The sequence below is a fragment of the Impatiens glandulifera genome, chromosome 8, assembly GCF_907164915.1.
Source record: "Impatiens glandulifera chromosome 8, dImpGla2.1, whole genome shotgun sequence".
Taxonomy (NCBI): Eukaryota; Viridiplantae; Streptophyta; class Magnoliopsida; order Ericales; family Balsaminaceae; genus Impatiens; species Impatiens glandulifera.
Genome location: NC_061869.1, coordinates 4,083,100 through 4,107,400, shown reverse-complemented (window position 1 = coordinate 4,107,400; position 24,301 = coordinate 4,083,100). Strand labels below are relative to the sequence as shown.

General features: G+C 26.5%; 3 protein-coding genes across 3 annotated transcripts; 1 reads left to right on the top strand and 2 right to left on the bottom strand.

The window, feature by feature from the left end:
* Positions 1 to 10,410: 10,410 nt before the first annotated feature.
* On the bottom strand, positions 10,411 to 12,194 carry LOC124911681 (pentatricopeptide repeat-containing protein At3g62890). The gene has a single exon (XM_047452191.1). It carries the CDS (start codon positions 12,136 to 12,138, stop codon positions 10,432 to 10,434), a length of 1,707 nt encoding a protein of 568 aa, XP_047308147.1. The 5' UTR covers positions 12,139 to 12,194; the 3' UTR covers positions 10,411 to 10,431.
* Positions 12,195 to 16,730: 4,536 nt separating this feature from the next.
* LOC124911683 (caffeoylshikimate esterase-like) lies at positions 16,731 to 20,500 on the top strand. The gene is made up of 8 exons (XM_047452192.1): positions 16,731 to 16,868; positions 16,962 to 17,058; positions 17,177 to 17,209; positions 19,046 to 19,192; positions 19,455 to 19,585; positions 19,655 to 19,792; positions 19,867 to 19,965; positions 20,042 to 20,500. Exons 1-8 carry the CDS (start codon positions 16,848 to 16,850, stop codon positions 20,426 to 20,428), a joined length of 1,053 nt encoding a protein of 350 aa, XP_047308148.1. The 5' UTR covers positions 16,731 to 16,847; the 3' UTR covers positions 20,429 to 20,500.
* Positions 20,501 to 20,672: 172 nt separating this feature from the next.
* On the bottom strand, positions 20,673 to 22,405 carry LOC124911449 (bifunctional protein FolD 2). The gene is made up of 5 exons (XM_047451932.1): positions 22,234 to 22,405; positions 21,665 to 21,848; positions 21,407 to 21,564; positions 21,106 to 21,318; positions 20,673 to 21,038 (listed from the first exon to the last, which is right to left on the bottom strand). The coding sequence occupies exons 1-5, from the start codon at positions 22,348 to 22,350 to the stop codon at positions 20,808 to 20,810; spliced, it is 903 nt and encodes a 300-aa protein (XP_047307888.1). The 5' UTR covers positions 22,351 to 22,405; the 3' UTR covers positions 20,673 to 20,807.
* Positions 22,406 to 24,301: the final 1,896 nt, after the last annotated feature.

Below are 24,301 nucleotides of genomic sequence, written 5' to 3'. Positions count from 1 at the left end.
AATGAATGAGTGAGTATGAAAGGGTAAACACAAAACCTAAAAAACAAAATTATGAACCGGTTGATGGGTGTATTTTAGATAATATCAAGTCAACCCGATTTTGACGATTCTGACATGTTTATTAATCCGATTAAACATGTCAATCTGATTTCAACACGAAATCAAATTTTAAGGATTCAAATAGTTGAAATTGAGGACCATTTTTTTTTATCAATAGAAAGGTTCTCAACTCCTTAGGTAGGTTATTGGTTTTGAGCTTCTCTTGGTGGAAATTTCAAAATAATGGGAGAAACATGTTTTATGTTTTTGTGTTGGGGTCAGATATTGGTGGCACAAATATTTCGAAATAGAAGCTTACCTTTTGACATGTGAATAAGAAGAGACCCTCCCTAATCCGATGGTCATTTGTTAGTATCTCTTGATAAAAAGTTAAAATAAAAAATCATTTATAAATTATAGAGTTTATTAAAAATTAAAAACTATTTATATATTATTTTAATTAATTAGTGAAAGATGAATAATAAATCCATTTATATTATATATTAAGAGTGTTAATTAATTTGTAGTGTTGATAAATTATTAATTAATGAAAGATAAAGTTTAAATCTTTTATCTTCTAAAAAACAATAATATTAATGAGGGGAAATAACCCAACAATAATAATATTTAATAACAACTAATTAATAAGTGAATTCCAGTACAACAAATAATATTAGAATAGAAAAATATATTAAAACTAATTAATATAATTTGACTTATTTATTACTTTAAGCATAATTATATATATATATATATATATATATATATATATATATATATATATATATATATATATATATTAGTTTTTTAATAATTAAAATAATAGATTTTATTAAAAATATATAATATTAAAATCTATAAATATTTATAATAATATATAAAATATATTTATATTAAATAAATGATAAAAAATATATAAATAAATAATAATAATAATAATTAAAAATAATAAATTAATTATAGTAGAGAGTGTACATAATTTAATAATTTACCTCTAAATTCAATTCATGAATTAAAAGTTATTATTATTATATATATATTTATAATAAATAAATAAATATGTATATCATGATAAAGAAAAATAAAATAAAAAATTAGAAAAGATATAATATATATACATATACAAAAATATAAAATAACTAATTAAGAAAAAGATAATTAGAAAATATATAATATATAAATGATAAAAAAAAATTAAAAAACTAATTAGGAAAGAAAAATTATATATATATATATATATATATATATATAACCAGGGAAAAATATATTTATATTATTATGAGTGAAAAATAAAAATAAAAATTAATTAAGAAAGAGTAATTAGGTAATGAAAAATAATATATATATATAAGAGAGAAAAATAATAATTAAGAGACATAAAATAATTATATATAATGAGAGAAAATAAATAAAAAATTAAAAAAGAAAGAAAAAATAATTATTATTGTATGAGAGAATTTAGTTTACTAAGCGTGTTTTATTATAAAACTGTAATTATTTTTTTTATTAATTATATTTTATTAATAAAACAATTAATAGTGATGATTAATAAATTTAAAAAAAACCCATACTTATTATAAAATGAATTTAGTTTACTAAGCGTGTTTTATTATAAATGGACTTAATTTATTGAACGCGTCTCTTGCTCTATGGATACTCCACATTTCACGTACATTGGTACATAGTATTAGTGTTAATAAATTGTTAATTAATGAGAAATAAAGCTTAATTTTTATTTGTAGACAACAATAACATTAATCCTGACGAAATAACCCAACAATAAATATAGTAATAATAATAATAACAAAAATAAAATAATATCAAAGTATATTTAAGGTAAGGAAGGTGAATATTTTTAATCTCATACTATCTACACACTAGTAAAATAACAAATAAGACAATATATGGATAATCAACAAATTCCAATAGGAATAGTCCGGACATAGATCTTAGAACTCATTTCATGTATGTCTTTTATTTTTTCAATTTTTATATAGTTTTATAAATTATCTCTTTATTACATCAGTATTATTCTAGCCATAAAAACAATTTGAAGTTTTTTTTTATAGTTAAAGTTATATAAAATTAACGATTTAAAACGTACAAGTGACATTTATAAATAAAATAGGAATGTACCGTTGAAAGAAGATTTTTAAAATCACAATTATTCTTAAAAAATATCCCATTATGATAATTCTACCTTTTATAATCTCTGGAATTCTTATTTTCAAAAATATTTTATTTACAATTATCATTTTTCATGTTATAATTTATATATAAATTTTATTTTTAAAATATTTAAATTTGAAATAAAAAATATTATAATATTTTAACAAATTAAAAATCCAAATAATCTATTTTTTTTATCAAACAAAGTATTTTTTAAATCCCAAAAAAGTCTAAAACCAATATAGAACAAGCAAGAAAGAAGAATAAAATTTGAAAATGGTTTTTTTTTTTCTCCTTTAATGATTGGCCTACACAAATGGCTAGAACCAAAAAGCTTATTACTCGAATGGATTTGATCGGCTACTATTTAGACCTCTCAAGAAAGCATGATTAGGATCCAATCAAGCAAATTGAGAATTGATAGGGGACTTGAAAATAGAATGCTCAAATAGAAACTTATAAAATTAATAGGAGAGCTATACAATGTAGATGAAGCATAATCTGTTAATTCTCAATCTCTTTTAAACTTCTAAATGATACAACCGATTAACAAGTGAATTTTCATAATAAGTATTTTTTGTAAGATCAATAAAAAATATATTTTCTCCTTTAAAAAGTTTAGGAAAATAAAGGAAGGAGTCAAAACAAATAGTCCTATTAAATAGGAACTAAAATAAAAATACATAACATTTGTTTTGATTAAGGATTTAGCTTTTTGAGTGAATCTTGACGAATGCCTGATGCAACCATGTTCGTCTGATTGTAAGTGCAAAGACTAACTTGGTCATTCATCAATGGCTCCGATGAGAGATTCATTTCATCAGCTTCATCGAAAGTTATTATGTTGTTAAGAAAATCAAACAATGTTTCAGACCTATAATTTTTCTCAACTTCTTCATGTCTCTGTTTCTTCTTTGTTGTTGCTCCTTCTTCTCTTTTAATCCCTCTCGTTTCTTCTTTTTCTTCCACCTCATACGATACCACAGACAAACGTGATGTTTCTTCTTTTTCTTCCACCGCATACGATACCACAGACAAGCGTGATGATCGTGGACGTTTTCTCTCCTTATTCATTTATGCAAATCAAGCTTTACTACTAAGAAACTCAAATTATCAAGAAATTACAGATTTATATTTGAATTGAGCATTTGGCTTATAATTTATAAGTAAATATAAGTAACGCTAATCTAGAGCGTTAGCGAATTTGAATTTTTATTTCCCTCTTCTTTTTCTCCTGCTCTCTCTTCCCTCCTCTTTCTTGACCTAGTATTTTTTTTTTCTTAAATTCTAATTTTAATAATATTTATTATTTTATCTAATTAATCTCTAAATCTTATTAATAAATTTTATCCTCCTTAAACCTTCATTTTTTTTCTTAAACGCTAAATCTTATTCATATTTTTTATTTTTATTTTCCCTAAATTTATGTTAGAAAAAAAATAAAAAAAAATAAAAGAATAAAAAATCACTATTATTGTATATTCTTCATTCCTTTCTATCTTTTCTCACTTTCATTACTCCCATAAAAATAACTCAAAAATTACAAATAATACTATAACAATGTTTAACTTCATAATTAAATTTTTGAATAAAAATAAATTATTACAATAATAAAATTTATTCAAATATTGTGATGGAATAATAAAATATAATAATAACAAAATTCATACAAATGTGAAGCAGTAACAATTTCATCAAACATTACCACAAAAATTACAAGAATAAGTTTTATACTTTAAACTTTAAATCATAAATTATATATTCTAAACTCTAAACTAATTATATAAATATATATTCATTTAAAAAACTCTAAACCCTAAACTTTATATCCTAAATCTTAAACCATAAATCATATATCCTACCTCTAAATTAATTACATAAATATATATTCATAAAAACAAATATAATAAATTAATAATATTATTTTTACAAATATTAATAATTAAAAATACCCTAAATTCTAAATTAATTATATAAATATATATTCATATAAAAATTCTAAACCATAAACTTTATACCATACACTTTAAACTTTAAATTATATACCCCAAACCCTAAGTTAGTTATATAAATATATATTTAATAAAAAATATAATAATACTATTATTTGTAAATATTAATAATTAAAGACAATATATTTATATATAAAAAAAATTTCAATAAGTCAAAGAAAGAAGGAGATCATAAAATAGAAAATTTCAAATACACAACTGTTAAGTTAAGTGTTACCTATCATTACTCATCATTTATAGACTTAAATAATATAAATTAAAATTCTAATTAATCCTCTCATTTATCTCAATATTATTTATATCTCAAATTTTAAATATTTAAAGTCATAATTAACCATAAAAAAGTTCATTTTTAATTAACCCATATACCGATTGACCACTCATCATATATAATAATATCATATTCTATTCGTATTAAAATGACATGAACTCAACAGAATAATAGAGTTAAATAAAAAAATTGTCAAAAAAAATTACAAAAAAAAATAGATTAGTGAGTATGAAAGGGATAACACAAAATCTAAAAATAAAAAATTATAAACAAGTTGAGAGGTCTATTTTAGATAACCCGATTTTGATGTGTTTATTAATCATGTTAAACGGAAAGGATCTATCTGATTTCAACTCAAACACAAAAATACATAACTCTAACTTAATATGTACATTTTTTTAGAAAAGTTCTCAACTCCGGTATTAAAATATAGGTTATAGGTTTTGAGCTTCTGATTGATGAAAATTTAAACTCCTGACTGGACACCAAAATAATGGGAGAATTGTGTGGATTAGATATTGGTGGCACTAATATTTAAGACCAATATTTCGAATCATAGGTAATTACCTTTTTACATGTAAATAAGAGGAGACCCTCCCTGTTGGCCATATGCCAGTATCTCTTGATCGAAAAGTTAAAAAAAAAAATCATTTATAAAATATAGAATTTATTAAAATTTAATTATAAGAGAGAGGGTAACTTAGAAGCATACAATTTTGGACACAAAAACACAATTCGGATTGAACACGAAAAAATTGGATTATGATCATGAGGTCGATCTATTTAATTTGATAAATAAATAGGTCAAAATCGGGTTGACCTTAAATGACCCAAAGTAGACCCAATAACCCGTTTACAAGTTTCTTTTGTTAGTTTTATGTTATTATTTCCGATTTACTTACTCATTTTCTTTTGTAATTTTTTTTATAAATGAGTTTTTTATTTGGTTTTATTTTTGTTTTGTGTTTATGTCATTTTAATTTAAAACAAAGATATTTGAATTAATTATATCGAGTTTGTTTGAGTTGAGTTAGGTAAATCGGATCAATCACAAATAAATAGGTTAGGTTCAGGTTATAAATTTTGATCCGAAATCTAAACCTATCAGGTTTAAGATAATAGCGTTCAACCCGTTAACATGTCAACCTGAACCCACCCACCAACCTGAAATTAACCCAAATTATCACTCATGGACTATATCTTACCTCTAAATTCAATTTATGAATTAAACGTTATTATATATATATATATATATATATATATATATTATTTATACTTATTTATAAAAATAAATAAATATGTATATGATAAGAGTGAAAAATTAAAAGATACAGTATATATACCTAATAAAAAAATTATAAAAAAATTAATTAAGAGAAAGAAATTATATATATATATATATGAGAGAAAAAAATATATTAAGACAAAAATAATTATTATTATTTTAGGAGAGAATCTAATTTACATAGATTATAAAACTGTAATTATTATTATTTTTTATCAATTATATAATATATATATATATATATATATATATATAATATATGAGAAATGATTAGGCGATGGAATTTGGTGAGGGAATTGACATAATCTTATTCGCTTAAAAAATTAAATAATTTCTCTATTTTCTCTCTTTCCTCCCACTTTTACATTTTCCAATCAATGAAGAGGTGATGTCAAGTCATTCTCTCACCAAATTCTCTCACAAAATTCTCTCTCTCTATCACTCCTCTATATATATATAATGATGTTTAAAGTTAACCGACATCAGATTACACGTCATCATTTTTTTTAATAATTATTTTTTCTCTCCAAATAAAATATATACACACAAAATAATAAAATTATTTTAACAATTTCAAATGATTTAGCGGTTAAAGTGTTCACATTTCTTTCGTAAGACCTATTTGAATCCCCAAACATCTAAATTTAGATTTTAAAGATAGCAATTTTTTTATTATAAATATATTTTATCTATATATATATATTAAATATAGTCACCTTATATATATATTATATTATTTTTAATTATTAATTTTATATAAATACATTTTTATCTTTTATTATATATATATATATATATATTATTTTCGTTATTATTAGTATAAATAATTTTTTATTAATATAAAAATTAATAGATTGATAATAAATATTAAATACAAAATATATTTACATACACAAAATAATAAAATTATTTTATTATATATATATATTCTCACTAATCATAAAAAAATATTAATAATTTATATATAATATATATATTAAATGTAGTTACCTTACCATATATATTATAGAGAAGAATATCAATTTTACACACCAAGTTGTAAGAAGGTGTAAATTTACTCATTAAGTATCAAAATTTTATTTATATATACTAATTTGTCAAAAGTGTCAAATTTATTTAAAATAACGAAAAAGTTAAACGGAGTTAAAAAATTTGCCACATATAATATCCACCTATTTTTTATTTATTTTTAATTTACATTACTTTAATTTTTTTTCATTCAAACAAAACATCCAATTTTTTTCTTTTTCTCTCTTTACCCCCAACTCTTCATTTTAACGGTTCTTCTTCATCTCTAATATGAGTAGTCTGTTTTTTTTTTGAAATCTCTATAATATTCACGAACACAATTTTTATAGCTTTGATTGTCTATTTTTGTTTAGGTTATAGTTGTAATTAAAATTGATTTGATAGAGTATGAGTTATTGTAATGAAGATTAAATTATGAAATAATGAATTAATCATCTATAAAGATGTTTTCTTTCTCAACTTTTTCCAGAAAATTAAAGAACCAGTCATGTCGAAGTCAGATAATAATATTGTGACGGAAGAACAACCAGGTGGTTGAAAAATTATGACGGCGGTGAAGGTGGAGGAACAACCGATGAAGTGTTCGAGATGCGATTCTCCCAACACGAAATTCTGTTACTACAACAACTACAGCCTCGCGCAGCCGAGACATTTCTGCAAGACTTGTAGAAGGTACCGGACAAAAGGTGGGGCCCTCCGTAGTGTACCGTCGAAAAATAGAAAAATGAAATTCTGATCTAGGCTTTCAAACGGAGTTGATTCCAAAGATATCAACGGTTCTTCATCACATATGATTAATGGTTGGTTAAAATTCTTCCATGGCATTAATGGGATCCCACATGCTATGAATTTTAGCTTTTTATTTCATAATACTTACTCATATTAAAGATGAAGAGATGAAGATGAATAGTTAAAAGAAAATGATGAGTTAATGGATAAAGAGAGAGAACAATTTGATAAAGAAAAATTTGAATGTTTTGTTTGAATGAAAAAGAATTAAAGTAATGTAAATTAAAAAAAATAAAAATTAGGTGGATATTAAATGTGGCAAAAAATTTAACTCCGTATAACTTTTTCGTTATTTTAAATAAATTTGACACTTTTTGTCAAGTTAGTATATATAAATAGAATTTTGATACTTAATGAGTAAATTTGACACCTTCTTACAACTTGGTGTGTAAAATTGACATTCTTCTCCCATATATTATATTATTTTTAATCATTAATTTTACATAAATACATTTATCTTTTATTATACATTTTTTCTCTCATCATATATATATATATATTATTTTCTTTAATAGTATAAATAATTTTTTGATTAAAAAATTAACTAATTGATAATAAATATTAAATACAAAATATATATACATACACAAAATAATAAAATTATTTCAACAATCTTAGGTGGTCTAGTGGTTAAAGTGTTCATATTTAATGCTTAAAACTAGAGTTTAAATACCAAAACATGTAAATTTAGTTTTCAAAAATGCATTCATCACTATAATATATGGTGGTACAAGTTTAAACAAATGATACGAGGCATCTGAAAGTGTGAGGTCAGAATTAGTTGTTGGTTTGGCGAGCATTTGAAAGTGTAAGGTCACGAGAAAAAATGCATTATTCACTATAATATGTGGTGGCGCAAGTTTAAACAAATGATATGAGCCATCTGAAAGTGTGAGGTCGGAATTAGTTGTTGGTCTGACGAACATTTAAAAGTATGAGGTTACGAGATAGAGGTCGAGTGGTGGGTGGTTTGTCGAGTGTGAGGCCGCAATTAGTGGTTGGTTTAACAAACATTTAAAAGTGTGAGGTCACGAGATGGAGGTCGGGTGGTGGGTGGTTTATCAAGTGTGAGATCAAAATTAATGGTTGTTTAATGAGCATTTGAAAGTGGATGGTTTGTTGAGTGTGAGGTCGAACTTACTGGTTGGTTTGGCGTGCATTTAAAAGTATGAGGTCACGAGATAGAAATCATGTGGTGGGTGGTTTGTCGAGTGTGAGGTCGGAATTAGTGGTTGATTTGACGAGCATTTAAAAGTATGAGGTCACGAGATGGAGGTCAGGTAGTGGGTGATTTGTCGAGTGTAAGGTCGGAATTAGTGGTTGATTTGTCGAACATTTAAAAGTGTGAGATCACAAGATAGAGGTCGGGTGGTGGGTGGTTTTTCGAGTGTGATGTTAGAAATTGTAGTAGGTTGGATGGTGGGTAGTTTGTCGAGTGTGAGGTCGGAATTAATGATTGGTTTAACGAGTATTTGAAAGTGTGAGGTCACGAGATGAAGGTCGGATGGTGGTTAATGGTTAGTTTGACGTTGGATAAGAGGTCTGTGATCAATTGGGATTGTTTGTGGATTTGTTGAAGTGGGAGTAAAAGTGAGGTCGAATAAAATTGGTGAATGGTTTGTCAACGGATAAAGAGACATATAAAAAAGTGTGAGTCACAAGATTAGGGTTAGTGGGTGGTTTGCCGATGTGATAAAGAGTGTGAGGTAAGGTGGTGGGTGGTTTATCGAGTGTGAGGTCGGAATTAGTGGTTGGTTTGACGAGCATTTGAAAGTGTGAGGTCACGAAATGGAGGTCGAGTGGTTGGTAGTTTGTTGAGTGTGAGTTCAGAATTAGTTGTTGGTTTGACGAGCATTGGAAAGAGTGAGGTCACAAGATGGAGGTCGGGTGGTGGGTGTTTGTCAAGTGTGATGTCGAAATTAGTGGTTGGTTTGACGAGCATTTGAAAGTGTGAGGTCACGTGATGAAGGTCGGGTGGTGGTTAATGGTTTATTTGACGTTGGATATGAGGCTTGTGATCAATTGAGATTATTTGTTGATTTGTTAAAATGAGAGTAAAAGAGATGTCGAATTAGATTGATGAGTGATTGTCGAGGGATAAAGAGACATATGAAAAAGTATGAATTTAAAGATTAGATTTAGTGGGTGGTTTGTCGAGATGATAAAGAGTTATATGAAAAAGTGTGAGTTACAAGATGATGGTCAATTGGGGGTTAGTGGTTGAGTTTGACGAGAAATAAGAAATGTGTCATCAATTAAAGTCGACTAAAATTGGTGGGTGATTTGCTGAAGAAATAAAAAAAATATATGAAAAAATGTGAATCTCAATATAATATCAATTAATGAGTTAAAATTAATGAGTTAAGTGGTGGTGCCCAGAGAATAAAATATATGTTAATATTAAATTTAAAATTAAACTAAATTTTATAAACTAAAATCAATGTTAAATTAATTAGATTTAAATAATATATTTATAAATAAATAATTTATATATATATATATATATATATATATATATATATATATATATATATATATATATATATATATATATATATATATATATATATATATATATATATATATTAGGTGCATTTTCATACTAGTTTTATTAATAAATAATTAATAGTGATGACTAATAAATTTTAGGTCCCATAATTTGAACATATAACTACTTTTCATCCAAACCCAAATGAATAAATATGAAACAACTTCCAATTTTAAAACATATCTGACCAACACAAATTTGATGACGCCGTGAACCAAGATAATTTTCGATCTAAACCATGTATCTAAATGTGAGAACACATTTCAAACATCAAACCATATAGAAATGGTCACCAAAAATCGTTACAAGAACAAATACCGTTACAAAATCGATGAAACCTATTACAATCCCTAACAATAATCTCCCTATTAAATACCCTCGAAATCATCTTCATCGCAACATGACAATCGCTACAAATCCTAAGATTCTTCATCACACGAATCGACTCACCCTCCCCCGTTTTCAAAATCGCAAATGCAACCGCCAATTTCTCACTATGTCTCCACAATGCCATCTCCTTCCCTTCTTCCTCGTCCAAATCAAGCAACACCTCCTTAACATCCCCAACATATCCCTCCATTTTCAACTTCATCATAATCTCATCAAGCTTAACATAAACATCTCTAATCTCGGGATGGGACTCATCGCCCACAACAAATCTATGCCTAACCCCGTCTATATCAACCATACTATACCCTTGAACTTTCTTCACCCCCTTCGCCTTCATCAAGTCGCGAACAATTTTCACATCTTTCCATCTCCCGGCTTTTACATACACATTCGATAAAAGCACGTAAGCTCCACTATTCATCGGTTCTAACTCGATTAGTTTCCCAATTGCTTTCTCGCACATTTCCACGTCAAAATGCGTCCTCGAACCACTCAAAAGAGATCCCCATATAAGAACATCCGGTTCAATTGGCATCGATAGAACCAAATCCCACGCCCTTCTTACCAAACCTGCCCTGCTATAAAGATCAACCATACAACCGTAATGCTGAATCCTCGGACTAATTCCGAACTCGTTCATCATCCTATCGAAATACGCTTCTCCTTCGCTTACTAAGCCTCCATGAGCACACGCGGAGAGCAAACCAACGAACGTAACTGAATTAGGCCTTACTTCTCGAACCAACATGTTATTAAATTGTTCAAGACATTCATGGCTGCAGCCGTGTATAGCCAAACCGGAGATGAAGGCGGTCCAAGCCATTACATCCTCGGTTGGACCTAACTTATTAAACACGTCTCTTGCTCTATCGATACTCCCACATTTCACGTACATATCGATCAAACCTGTTGCGACAATTACATTGTTTTCCATATCGTTTTCCTTAATGTAATCGTGAGCGTTCATTCCTTTGTCCAAATTACCGAGCTGACCACAAGCCGAGAGAACCGAGGACATGGTGAATTCGTTCGGTTTCGATCCTTCCATAGAATTAAACAATTGGAGTGCCTTTTCACAATCTCCACACCTACTATACCCATCTATCATAGAACTCCAAGACACGACATTTCTTTCAGGCATTTCGTCGAACACCTTACGTGCATTATCAACCAAACCAATTCTAATATAACCTGTGAGAATCGAGTTCCAAGAAGGCAAATCAGGGAGATTTATCTCGTCAAATAGCTTTCTAGCGAGATACATATCGCCACAATTGGAATACATGTTGATGAGAGACGTCTGACAGAATCGATTACGGACGAAGCCGAAGTGATGAATCTGAGCGTGAATGGACTTACCCAGATGGAGATAAGAGGGGATTTGAAATAATTGAAGAATGAAAGGGAAGGTGTAGAAATCTGGGTTGACGCCATGGAAACGCATGCGAAGGAATGCGGAGAGTGGAGCAGAGACAGAGGGTAGTGATCGATCGCCATGACGGAAATGAGATCGAATAATTGTGTTCCAGATAAAAACTTCGGGGGTTGGATGAACTAGATTAAGCGTCGGATGTGCCTGAGAAATAAGCTTTGATTGTGATCGCATTTCTACAATTCTCCATGCCGCCAAGGAAGCAAGGAACCATTGGTTGCTTCTCACCCTAAATATATACTTCAAATTTTATTTGAAAAATCTAACTTTCTAAAATATAAATTTATATTAATAATAATAGTAAACTACATAGAAATTTAATAAAATAAAATTATATTATTTTTATTTATAGTTTTAAAATATTTATTTTAGTTCAATCTTTAAAAAGCTTAATCATGAAAGATGTTCAATTATTAACTATAGGTTAATTTAATTGTCACGGATTTACTAAGGGATCGATTAGATAAACCCGACAAACCATAGGTTAGAATAATTTATTTAATAAAAAAAAATGTTTTTTTTTATAAAAATATATATTTTTGTTATAAAAGTGTGTAATATTATGGTTCATAATAAAAATATAAAAAAATTATTAGATTATGAGTTCAAATTAAAAAAAAAAAAAAAACTAAAATTAAAGAAACCAAATTTTTTTCACATTTTTCTAAACAGAGATAAAACAACCCAATTTTTTTGAGCCAAACACTTTTAGGTGGATGTCCAACGATATATATCTATATATATATATATATATATATATATATATATATATATATATATATAGATATATATATATATATATATAACTTTTATCTTACAAATGTGGCATAATATAAAAATTTTATTTTTTTGATTTAATTTATTATTTATTTATTTAATTTTAAAAAAAATGACAAAATATATGTCATATTTTTTTCTTAACTTTAATAAACTCACTTCCCAACCAATTTAAAATTCACTCAAACTCTAATTTTTAAATTAATCTCTCACTTGTCACTAAATTCATCCATTTAATTATTTTAATTAATTTGTAATTATGGTAGGTTACTTACACGTACTTTATTAATCAAAACTAAATCAAACTAATATTATTTTTAATAAATATACTACATTCAGAAATTAATCTTTAGAGATTAGCATGATATATCAAGTCATGACTTCATAAAAATCAAATTGTTTTAAGAGAGATTAGAAATTCATATATTAATTTCTCAATCTATCCTATTAAACATATGTTATACAATCAATGAATTTTATTATGACTGATTTTTACACAAACACGTTTAACAATGAGATACATAAATTTACTAAATTTATATATAGGTGATTCAAAAATAAATAAATAAAGATGTAAAAATAAAGTATGTGATTGTACGTATGTTTGGTTGACCGATTAGGTATTTCACCTAGCTGTAATAAATTGCTATATATATGATAGACATATATAGTAATAAATTCAGAGCATTTATTTAGCCATTTATTTGGTATAATTTATTTTAAAAAATATTATCATCTCTTCATTAATTATATCAATTAATTAATAAATTAAAATATCTTATATTTTTTTATTAAATAAATCACATTTAGTGATTAAGTTTATTCTTAAATATTTATAGCTAGTTTGATTTTGGATTTTTTAGAATTTTTGTAAGTTCTATTTAAAAAAATATTATTTTGATAAAAAATATATATATTTAAATTTTTTTAATATAAATTTAATAAAAATAAGTAATTGTAATTTAATATTTTTATTGATAAATTATATAATTTGATAATTAAAATAATAATTATTAACTCCAAAGATCAAACGAACTCTTATGCCTCTTTATTTTTATTTTTTTTATTTTGTGTTTTTGAATTTTTAAGTGATTTTTACATCAACTCAACTATTGGTCAATTACTTCGTATATTTAATAACTCTATTATCATTAAAATATTATAATTATATTTAATTATTTAAAATTAATTAATTTATCATTCAATGTAGAAAAATGTAAAATAAGAGGTATTTTGATTTTAAATATAAAAAACTATTTAAAAATATTATTAATCAGACAGTTTTTTAAGAAAAAACAAAAGAAAAAGATAAGTGAACATTAAATATTTAAATATCAATATTTGTAACACTGTGGTCAAAAACAAAGAAAAATGTATATTTTAACCGGATTAAAGGACTTTGATTATTTAAATATTATTTAATTCTAATTAGGTAAAATATTTTTTTTTATCGTAAGTTATTATTTATTATTTTATTATTATATATTTATTTTTATTTAAAAAAAATCAAAATTATTATTATTTTTTTAAAAATAATCTAAGTTATTAAAAAAAATCAATTTGTACAAGATTCAACATATTTAATCGCTAATACTGAGTAAGTTTGATTTGCCAGTACATTTGACAAGATTTAACTGAATCAAACTTATTTGGTAGGTACGTTGATAGGATTCAGCTTAATCAAATTTATCCCGCGATTAATAAGTTAAATCACATCAAACGTACATGCGAATGAATCAAATTTATCCAGCTAACGATTAAATAATTAAATTTTCGTCTTTTGTTTGCCTTACTTTTAAGGATAAATAGAAAATAAGCATTTCTCAACCAACCTAAGGTTGGCTAGTTCGAAATCTGAATAAATGGAAAACAGTCTTTGATTTTTAATAGTACTAGATTGTTTGTCTGTCTCTCGATTTACCTTACTCTCTAAATTATTATGTATATCCCGCTTAACATTTTAATAATGTACAAAACAATCAAACCGACGATAAGGGCGACATCCTTTTACTTCACAAATTAGATCCGGGAATTTAGACGACTCTTTAGAGGATAGAAATGTATCCAATAAGTACAACCTACTTTTGGATATCTGGTTGGTTGGATCTAGGTTTTTCTAAAGATATTTTAATAAAACATTATTTGTATTTAGGTAGTGGTACAATGAATACTTGAAAATCCCATCGTGCACGTCTCAAGATAGAGGTTCTTTGCATGGTGCGAAGATTTTCGATGTTTATGTATAGATATAAATAATATGTTAAAAATCAAAGATATCACAAAATGTTAGCAATTAAAATCAAAATAAACTAAAATCAATTAACTAAGTATAAAGTTAATCAAACATCATGTGCAAATGTTAAATGCAGAGTTTAAACTCTAGTAAAAAATGTGTTATTAGCAGCGAAATTTAACACGATATACTTTTACAATCAAACTAGTCGTTTGGATCCGTTCGTTACAATGATGTGGCATTGATGAATATATATAACGTATATCTAATATATATATATCCGTAGAAGTGGATAGAAATTAGCCACGACAGCAGCAGCAAATGTGATTATTAATTATAGTAAAAAAATAATTCACCATATCCATCTATGGCCCAACTGAATTCATGCAAGATCTCTTTTGTTTTTTCGGTTTATTTATTTATTTATTTATTCGTTGAAATTAATAGGGCCGTGTTAATTATACCACCCCATACCCATATATAGTTATTACGTACATGGTCATGTCAATTTCAATATATATATATATATATATATATATTATCATTTAAATATATAAAAAAAAATCATTTTAAAATGACTTAGAGCTTATTTGATGATGACTTATTTAATTGAGATTTTTATTGGAATATTTTTAGTAAGGAAAACTAATGATCCAAGCCCTAATTAGGTGTATTTTGTGATATCTTTGCAAAAATAATAAAAAGGTTTGAGTCTCTGGCAAATATAAGGTTGAAAACGTAGATTTTGAATATAAAATGATTTCATCTATTTGTGTTACATAAATTCATTGGTAGGCCATTGAAAATGGAAGTCATTTTAATATGATGTATCTATATATATATGGATGAGAATTTAAATATAATAATGTTTAAAATATATTAAATATATATAATATAAAAAGAGAGATGAGAAAGTCAATATTAGAAAATGATCAAATATTTATAGCTAGCTAACTCACCCTCCTCCTCTCCCCACCGCCACCTGTCAAGTCTTTTTCATGATTCAACACTCATCTAGATCTCTCAAGATTATTTCATATTGCTTTTTTATTATTTTATTTTAGTTATATATATAAATATATTCTCATTTCATCTTGTTTAATATTTTTTTCTCATATTTCTATCTACTAAATTGAAAGGTTGAAACTGGTAATTTAATTTTTTTAAATAATTTATTGAATTTAAATTATTTAAATAACTCAATATAATTCAGAATCATTTCACTCTTTATCTTTTATATTATATCATTTAATTCATTAATCAAAATATTAAAATATATTTTACTTTAAAAAAAATATTTATTTTCTCATTATATATTAATAATTTTTAAATTTTTACCCAAAATATCAAATCCTCCTTCATATTATTAAGAATCATTATTTTTTGAATAAACCATATTATTTAAATAATTCAAGAATAAGACGTCAAACAAATATTTCCTATAAACTCAACAAAATCCAAGATTTAACAAACTAGCACTTAAATTCTGGTTGGATATTGAGTTTTTTTTTTCCAAAAAAAATTACACAAAATTCAATATTTTTTTATATTATTTTACTTCATTAATTTCATCTCATCACTTCATTTATTTACCAAAATACCCTTTATTCTATATTTATTTTTTTTTTTTAAATCTCATTTATTTAAAGAATAAAATAATAATTAAATTAAAAAAATATTAAGTAAAAACCAAAAATCAAACAAGCTCTTAATAAGGTCTTTCTATTCTTTTTCTCATCTTCTACTTCTCTTTTTCTTTCTCTCTCTCTATATATCCATCCACCTAAATAAACGCATCTTCCCCCGCCGCCTTCGCCGCCGTCTCCGCCGCCGCCGCCGTGAACAGATTGTTTGGCCGGCCGATCTGATAGATATGGAGTATGTTTATGAAGAGGTTATTAATCATGAATTTGACAACCCACGTTATTGTTATTATTATTATTAAGTTTTGATGATGATATGTAATTATTAATTGTTAATTTGACAGGAATACATTTTGAATGAAAGGGGAGTAAAGCTCTTTACATGCAAATGGCTTCCATCTTCTTCTTCACCACCAAAAGCTCTGGTTTTCCTATGCCATGGTCTCTCTTTCTTTCTTTCTTTCTCTCTCTAGTATTGTTACATTTAATTATAATTAATTAATTAATTAAAAGATGCATTTAGCTAATTAAGTTAAAAATGTTTTATTTTTCATAACAGGTTATGGAATGGAATGCAGTAATTTCATGAAAGGTACAAAATAATAATAAATGTTCTCATTCTCTTTCTTATTCAATTACTTCCTTCACCGCACCGGCAAGGTCACAATTACCAGTCTCTATCTCTCTCTTAATTTCAAAATTCAAATATAATTTTTAAAATGTTTGAAAAATAAGCACACCCATTCATTATTATGGTTTCAATCAGAATTTAATTCAATTGAATTGAATTGAGCAAATTTTATTTTTTCATTAAATTGTTATAAAAAGTTATATCTATTAGCTTGAGGTGAGTTTTTTTTAGAATTTTGATTTTTTATAATAAAAAAAATTAGGATTTGTCCGGTAAATATTATTTATCTCGAATCCTTTCAAATCAATAGTATATAGAGAATTTTTAGATTTTAAATCTACTAGAAATGTCACATGACATATACTATTTATTTTCAATATTCTTCTTTGTTTTATGTCATTTTCAATATTAAATACTCTCTATTATTAATTATTAATTTTAAATATAATTTTTTAAAATACCAACCCAAAATAGTTACTTTTTTACTAACACAAATTATTTAAAATTTTTGAATTCAAACAAAATTTTCAAAAAATGAATATATAATATTAAAATAATATTTTAATATATTTAATAAATGGAGTGATCTAATTAATAACACTAGAGACAAAGTAATATTATTATGGTTGAATTTTAAAAAATAATTAAATAAAATACATTCAATTTTATGAAAGAGAATTTTATTTATTTACCATATTACCCCTCACCTTGTGAAAGGGGAACATAGGAACATATTAACTTGGTAGCAAATATCTCCGATGACATTTTATTTATATCCAATGTAAATAAATTATCACCCTAACAAGAAGTGTAATATTGTTTTTAGTTTAAAATACTACAATACAAAATAAACTTAAGGTTTTAATTTATGTATTTATAATAATTTTATCCTTTGAAGAAAATATTGTATTTTCTGAAATATATAATATTTTAAATTTATATAAATTTTAACTATATTTGTATGATATTTGTCTTTCAATTTACCTACATTTATTTTTTTATTTGTACTTTGTTACTATTCTATTTATGTAAAAATTAATGTAATTTTTTTTTTTTTTAAAAGGAAATAATTTAGGCTGAAACATGTTAAATGATTTGATTTTTTTTTACCTATGTGAACTTTGTTTGGTGAAATTAAATTGAATGGAAAAGGACAATAAGTTTTTTAATAAATCTCACAACCACTTATTTTCCATTTATCTAAGATCTGACATCATTCCTGTTGTATAATGAAATGGAAATCTACCAATTTTGTACTTTATTGAAAAACACTTTATTTTTTTATTCATCCAAATTTTGAATTGAATGATATTTCTTTTATATAAAAATAAAAAACTAAATTTATGAGTTATATTCTTATTAAGAATTTTCTGATTTAAATGAAAATTTATACACGAGTACTCAAACTAATTTTCTTAAAAATAAATTTAGTTTATGCTTTAAATTAAAATATTTTAAATTGAATTTCTTTGATTAAGAATCTTTTATATAATAAACTTTTATTTAAAAATAATAATAATTGGCTTATACATTTTTAATAATATATGGTTGGTGGTTGTTACAGGTTGGGTGACCGAATAGTTAGATATGGTGGGACTTAAACTTTTATTAATTATTATTTCCCTATATGACATAATTAGTCAGCTTATAAGTAATTGATTTTATTAGAAAATAATCTAATGTGATTATATTTTATTTTCATAAATTTATGTGCTCTAATAATGAATTATGAGACTATATTTGTGATTACTTAAAAGCTTATTAATATATTTTTAATATTTGAATTCTTGGTGATAGAATGTGGGATTAAACTAGCTAGCTTTGGTTATGGTGTGTTTGGATTGGATTATGAGGGGCATGGAAAATCGTCGGGTCGTCGATGTTACATCAAGAGCTTCAATAATGTCGTCGAAGATTGTACCCGATTTTTCGGGTCCATATGTGGTAATTACTCCCTTTTAGTCTCTATATATATCAACATCTAATTAAATACATTCATTAATGACAATGCCACATTAATTTTTATGTTGTTAAAAAAAGGGACAATGCACATTATTCACAATCACCCTTTGCTTGAATTGACAAATATAACTATCCAATTTGAAAACAACTTCTTGAACCAGAAAATTGTCATAATTTTATTTGAAAACAATTTTTTTTTATGTTATATATCTAGTTCAAATATTGATTTATATAAGTTTATTAGGACTAGAAGAGTATAAGGAGAAGAAGAGGTTCTTGTACGGCGAGTCAATGGGAGGGGCCGTGGCTCTACTTATTCATAGGAAGGACCCGAGTTTTTGGAATGGCGCGGTTCTTGTTGCGCCCATGTGTAAGGTAATTGGTAACGTTTTGTGAATTAACAATTGACATAGACTCTCGATAAAACATATTATTTTGTGATAGATATCGGAGAAGGTCAAACCACATCCCGTGGTCGTGAATATCTTGACTAAGGTAGAAGATATCATACCCAAATGGAAGATTGTTCCCTCTAAAGACGTCATCGATGCTGCATTTAAGGACTCGATTAAACGTGAATTGGTAACATTTATTTTTGTTATTCTTTTTAACTAATCAAACTAAATTAACCATTCAATTTAATTGGACATTAATAGGTTCGAAGTAACAAAATGATATATCAAGACAAACCTAGACTAAAGACGGCATTGGAGTTGCTAAGAACTAGCATGCATCTCGAGAATACCTTGAGCGAGGTTAGTAACTTCGTATTGATTTAATTTTCGTGAAAATCGTTTAATCCTGTATCATTTGTCGTGCATTCTATGTTAGATCACGATGCCTTTCTTAGTGTTGCATGGTGAATCCGACAAGGTGACTGACCCAGAAGTGAGCAAGGCATTATTCGAACGAGCCAGCAGTGCTGACAAGACCATGAAGCTCTATCCAGGAATGTGGCATGGCTTGACATCCGGCGAGCCAGATAAAAATGTGGACATCGTGTTCTTTGATATAATTGCCTGGCTTGACAAGCGATCTCTACACGAACATGATATGAATTCGCCGGTTAATGGAGTTAAAGACCATTTTAGCCTTGATGTGGGAAGATGCATTGAAGATGATTTATCTATGATGACGCCTAATCGACAAAAGCAATATCGTGCACGAATTCAGAAGAGCTTATATTTGTGTGGTTGGAAAGAGCCTAATGTAATGTAATGAAATAAAATTGAAGCAGTTATGTTTGAAAATGAATAATTTGTAATAAAGTTGAAATTACTCTATTATTATATAGTGTGGCTCATTCATATTGGGATTTGTTTGAACTTTGAGTCCCAATCTGAATATTTCCCGGATCTTAGCAGAGACTAAGAGCTCGGTTTTTTTAGGGTAAATACAAGTTTTGAAAACCAGTAATCTAGGGATCATATGATTCAATAACCAAAATCTATTGACCATATAAAAAGAAAACTTAACCCGATTTTATTTTGCACCAAAGAAAAGAAACTTATTATAGTTCTACACAACAATCTTAGTGTTTAGAAGTGAAACCGAGCGCATTAAGAAGTGAAAGCAGCTTTTAGGGTTACAAGTTTACCTACTGCTCGAAGGTTTTCTTGGCTCCATCAAGAGTATTCTTTAGTAGCATTGCAACTGTCATTGGTCCAACTCCTCCTGGAACTGGAGTTATAAATCCTGCAACTTTGCTTGCTTCTTTGAAGTCTACATCACCCACCAGCCTATACCCAGTTTTTCTTGTTGGATCATCAACTGCATTTGTTCCAACATCGATAACTGCTGCCCCCGGTTTTATCCAGCTTCCCTTTATCTACAATTTCACAATAAATCAGTTACCTGCCTCAGGATATGAAGAAGCATATACTCATTTTACTTACCATCGCTGCCTGACCTGCTGCAGCAATAACAATGTCTGATTCACGGATAATGTTTTCAGGATCTATAGTATGCGAGTGAACCATGGTGACTGTAGCATCTTCTTTAAGAAGTAGTAATGAGACTGGCAAACCGACAATATTGCTTCTACCAACTACAACTGCCTTCTTTCCTTTCATAGTAATGCCACTTCTTCTTAGAAGTTCAATACATCCCTGTTCAAGAGAATAATAATCATTTCCCAACTTCAATCTAAACTACCAGACAACTAACTATATACAAACCCGAAATTTAGTTTATTACCTTGGGGGTGCAAGGAAGGAAAAGAGGATTTCTTCCTTTCATTGCAAGTTTACCAATGTTGAGAGGATGAAAACCATCTACATCCTTTTCAATGCTGATTTCTCCAAGAATTTTCTCTTCATTTATATGTTTTGGCAATGGAAGCTGAACTAGTATACCTGCATCCATATGCATCATTTGAAATTCAATGACCTAGTTTGATAACAAAGCCATTAATAAATGATTCACGAGATCAGTATTCACAGATTAAAGAACAACCATGTATATCTTGTTGTGCATTTAGTTCGTGGACTCGAGCAATCAACTCCGATTCAGACACTTGCTCGGGAAGATCCACGTCAAAGGATTTGATCCCGACTTCAGCACAAGCTTTCCTCTTCATACTCACATAACTCTGCGAGTCTTTCCTGTTTCCTACAATGACTACAGCTAGTCCTGGAACCTGAAATATCATCAATCATTTTAAAATTGGATTAATAAGCTTCAAATTCGATTCAACCTTTAATCCAATCGTTAAGAAATCTCAACCAATACAAAAATTCAGCAACTATGGTATCAAATTAGCTTTTTCCGGTTCATAAATTCAATCTCAAACAACTAACCAAAGTATTGCATGCTTCATTCGTGTAAATTATGTAGAAATTGAAACTGCAACTTGCAGAATACCTGTTAGATCTTGGCGAAAACCTAAGTATTGAAATCTACTAGAATTTGGATCAAAAGCGGAAAATGATGTTTAGAATTACTTATAAACGAATCTAAGTAGGGGAAAATGTGATTAAACATTGAAATGGAACAGTAGAAGAAAGAAGAAAGAAGAAAGTGACTTTGCCGTATTTCTGAGAGAGGATGGAGACTTCCGATGCGATTTCATTTCTTATGGTCTGAGCTATAGCTTTTCCGTCGATGATTGTGGCGGATTTCTGCTCCGATTCCGACGCCATAGATTTCCGGTCAAATTGTTCTTCCGACTAATGATTTTTCTTAATCACTATAATTGGCCGGTGATGAACTGAACTGAATTGAACTGGATGTAAATGGGTCTTCAAGTTTTACTGAAGCCCAAGACTGCAAATACGATTAAAGGCCCAAATTATCATGAAGCCCACAGGCAAGCTCAATAGATGATAGTATTTTTTTTTTATCATTTTGTATTCATTATCGATTTTATGAGTTTGTATATTCAAATAATATGTTAAGGAAATTCTTGGAAACGATAAATATGTCTGTTTTTTTTTGTTTTTGTTTTTATTTTTTAAACCTTATAATTTGGGGTTTCTTTAAGATATCTTATGGAAAGTAACTTGGGGTCAATTTTGGTATCTTATGGAAGGTAATTGGAACTTCCTTATTGTTAAAATTATAAGAAACAATATTTCGTAGGTTTAAAACGTAGTTAATTTATTATTTACGTAGCAATTCAAAATAAATAAACAAAAAATTAATATCATTAATTTAATTATTGAATTTTTGCGAATTCATGATTTTGACTACCGAATTTCAGAGAATCGATAGTCAAAAATATATCTTCGTTGAATTCAATAATTAAATTAATCGTATGAATATTTAATTTATTTGTTGGGTAATAAGTATAATATTCTCTATACATTTAGCTATATTTTAAATATTTTTGTATACATAATTTTATTTGAAATTGTTTATTGTACATTTATTTTTGTTTGAAATAGTTAAACTCTTTCAAACACTCTACAAAGTTAAGAACATAATTACAAGTATAAATAATTTGTATTCTATGATCGAAATTTGAACTCTTTATAACTAATTTCAAACCATCCATTGCTTAAGGTTCCAACTATGTATTATTTCTCAGATTATGATTAGAGCATATTTTACTAATAAACTCATTTCATTTTCAAATTAAATTGCATCCATTCTCACTAAGAGGATAATTGTCATTTTGGTGTAAGTTATGTCTAGCCATTAGCCAGTCGATTCAAATATATTATGGCTTTTGTATTACTTTATATTTCGTAATCTCGATCATATTATTTATATTTTAACTATATAACTATCAAATATATCTATTTTAACATCAATATTTTTTATTTTTTAGAGATAATTTTGAAGGTACAACACAAACACACAATCAATATCTAAATATGGAGAAGACAAATGAGTAACAATATCGTCATCGCCTTAGTTTGGAACAATGTTGTCTGGAAATGAAACAAAACATATGCATCGTCGTTTGAGAATGAAATTGAAGAAAGTCATCTTAAGACAAAGATAAAAGTTTTACTCTTAACATGACTTAAAAAACAAAATAAAATGAGTATACCATGTATAAGTGGAATTAGTGCATATTTTCAACACAAATTAATAATTTTATAACATTTAAAATTATTTTAAATATTTAGGGTGTATAAATAAAAATAAATGTATAAGAAGCAATTTCAAACAAAAATAAATGTACAATGAGCAATTTCAAACAAAAATAAATGTATAAAAAATCATTTAAATAAAATCATGTATACGAATATATTTCAAACTTAATTAAATGTATTATAAATGTCACGTATATAATAAGTGAACTGAAACCATTAAATATAATTAAAAAAAATAAAATCTGAAACTATAATTTATCTAAGGAAGAGCCCCAATTTGACCATTTAAACATATAAAGTTTAGTTAATTAATGAAACTATCACTAATATTTTTATTTTTAATATTAATTATTAACTTTATTAATATAATTTAATTTTAAGTTCACAGGTAAGTTGTTTAGTTACATATTTAATTATATTGTAAAAATCTTACTATATTATTCGACTTTAAATTAAGTTTTACTTAAAATCTAGAAATAATAGCACCCATTCTAATAAATAAAAATAACAAACAATTTACACTTTAAAGTGATTAAATGAAATATCACAA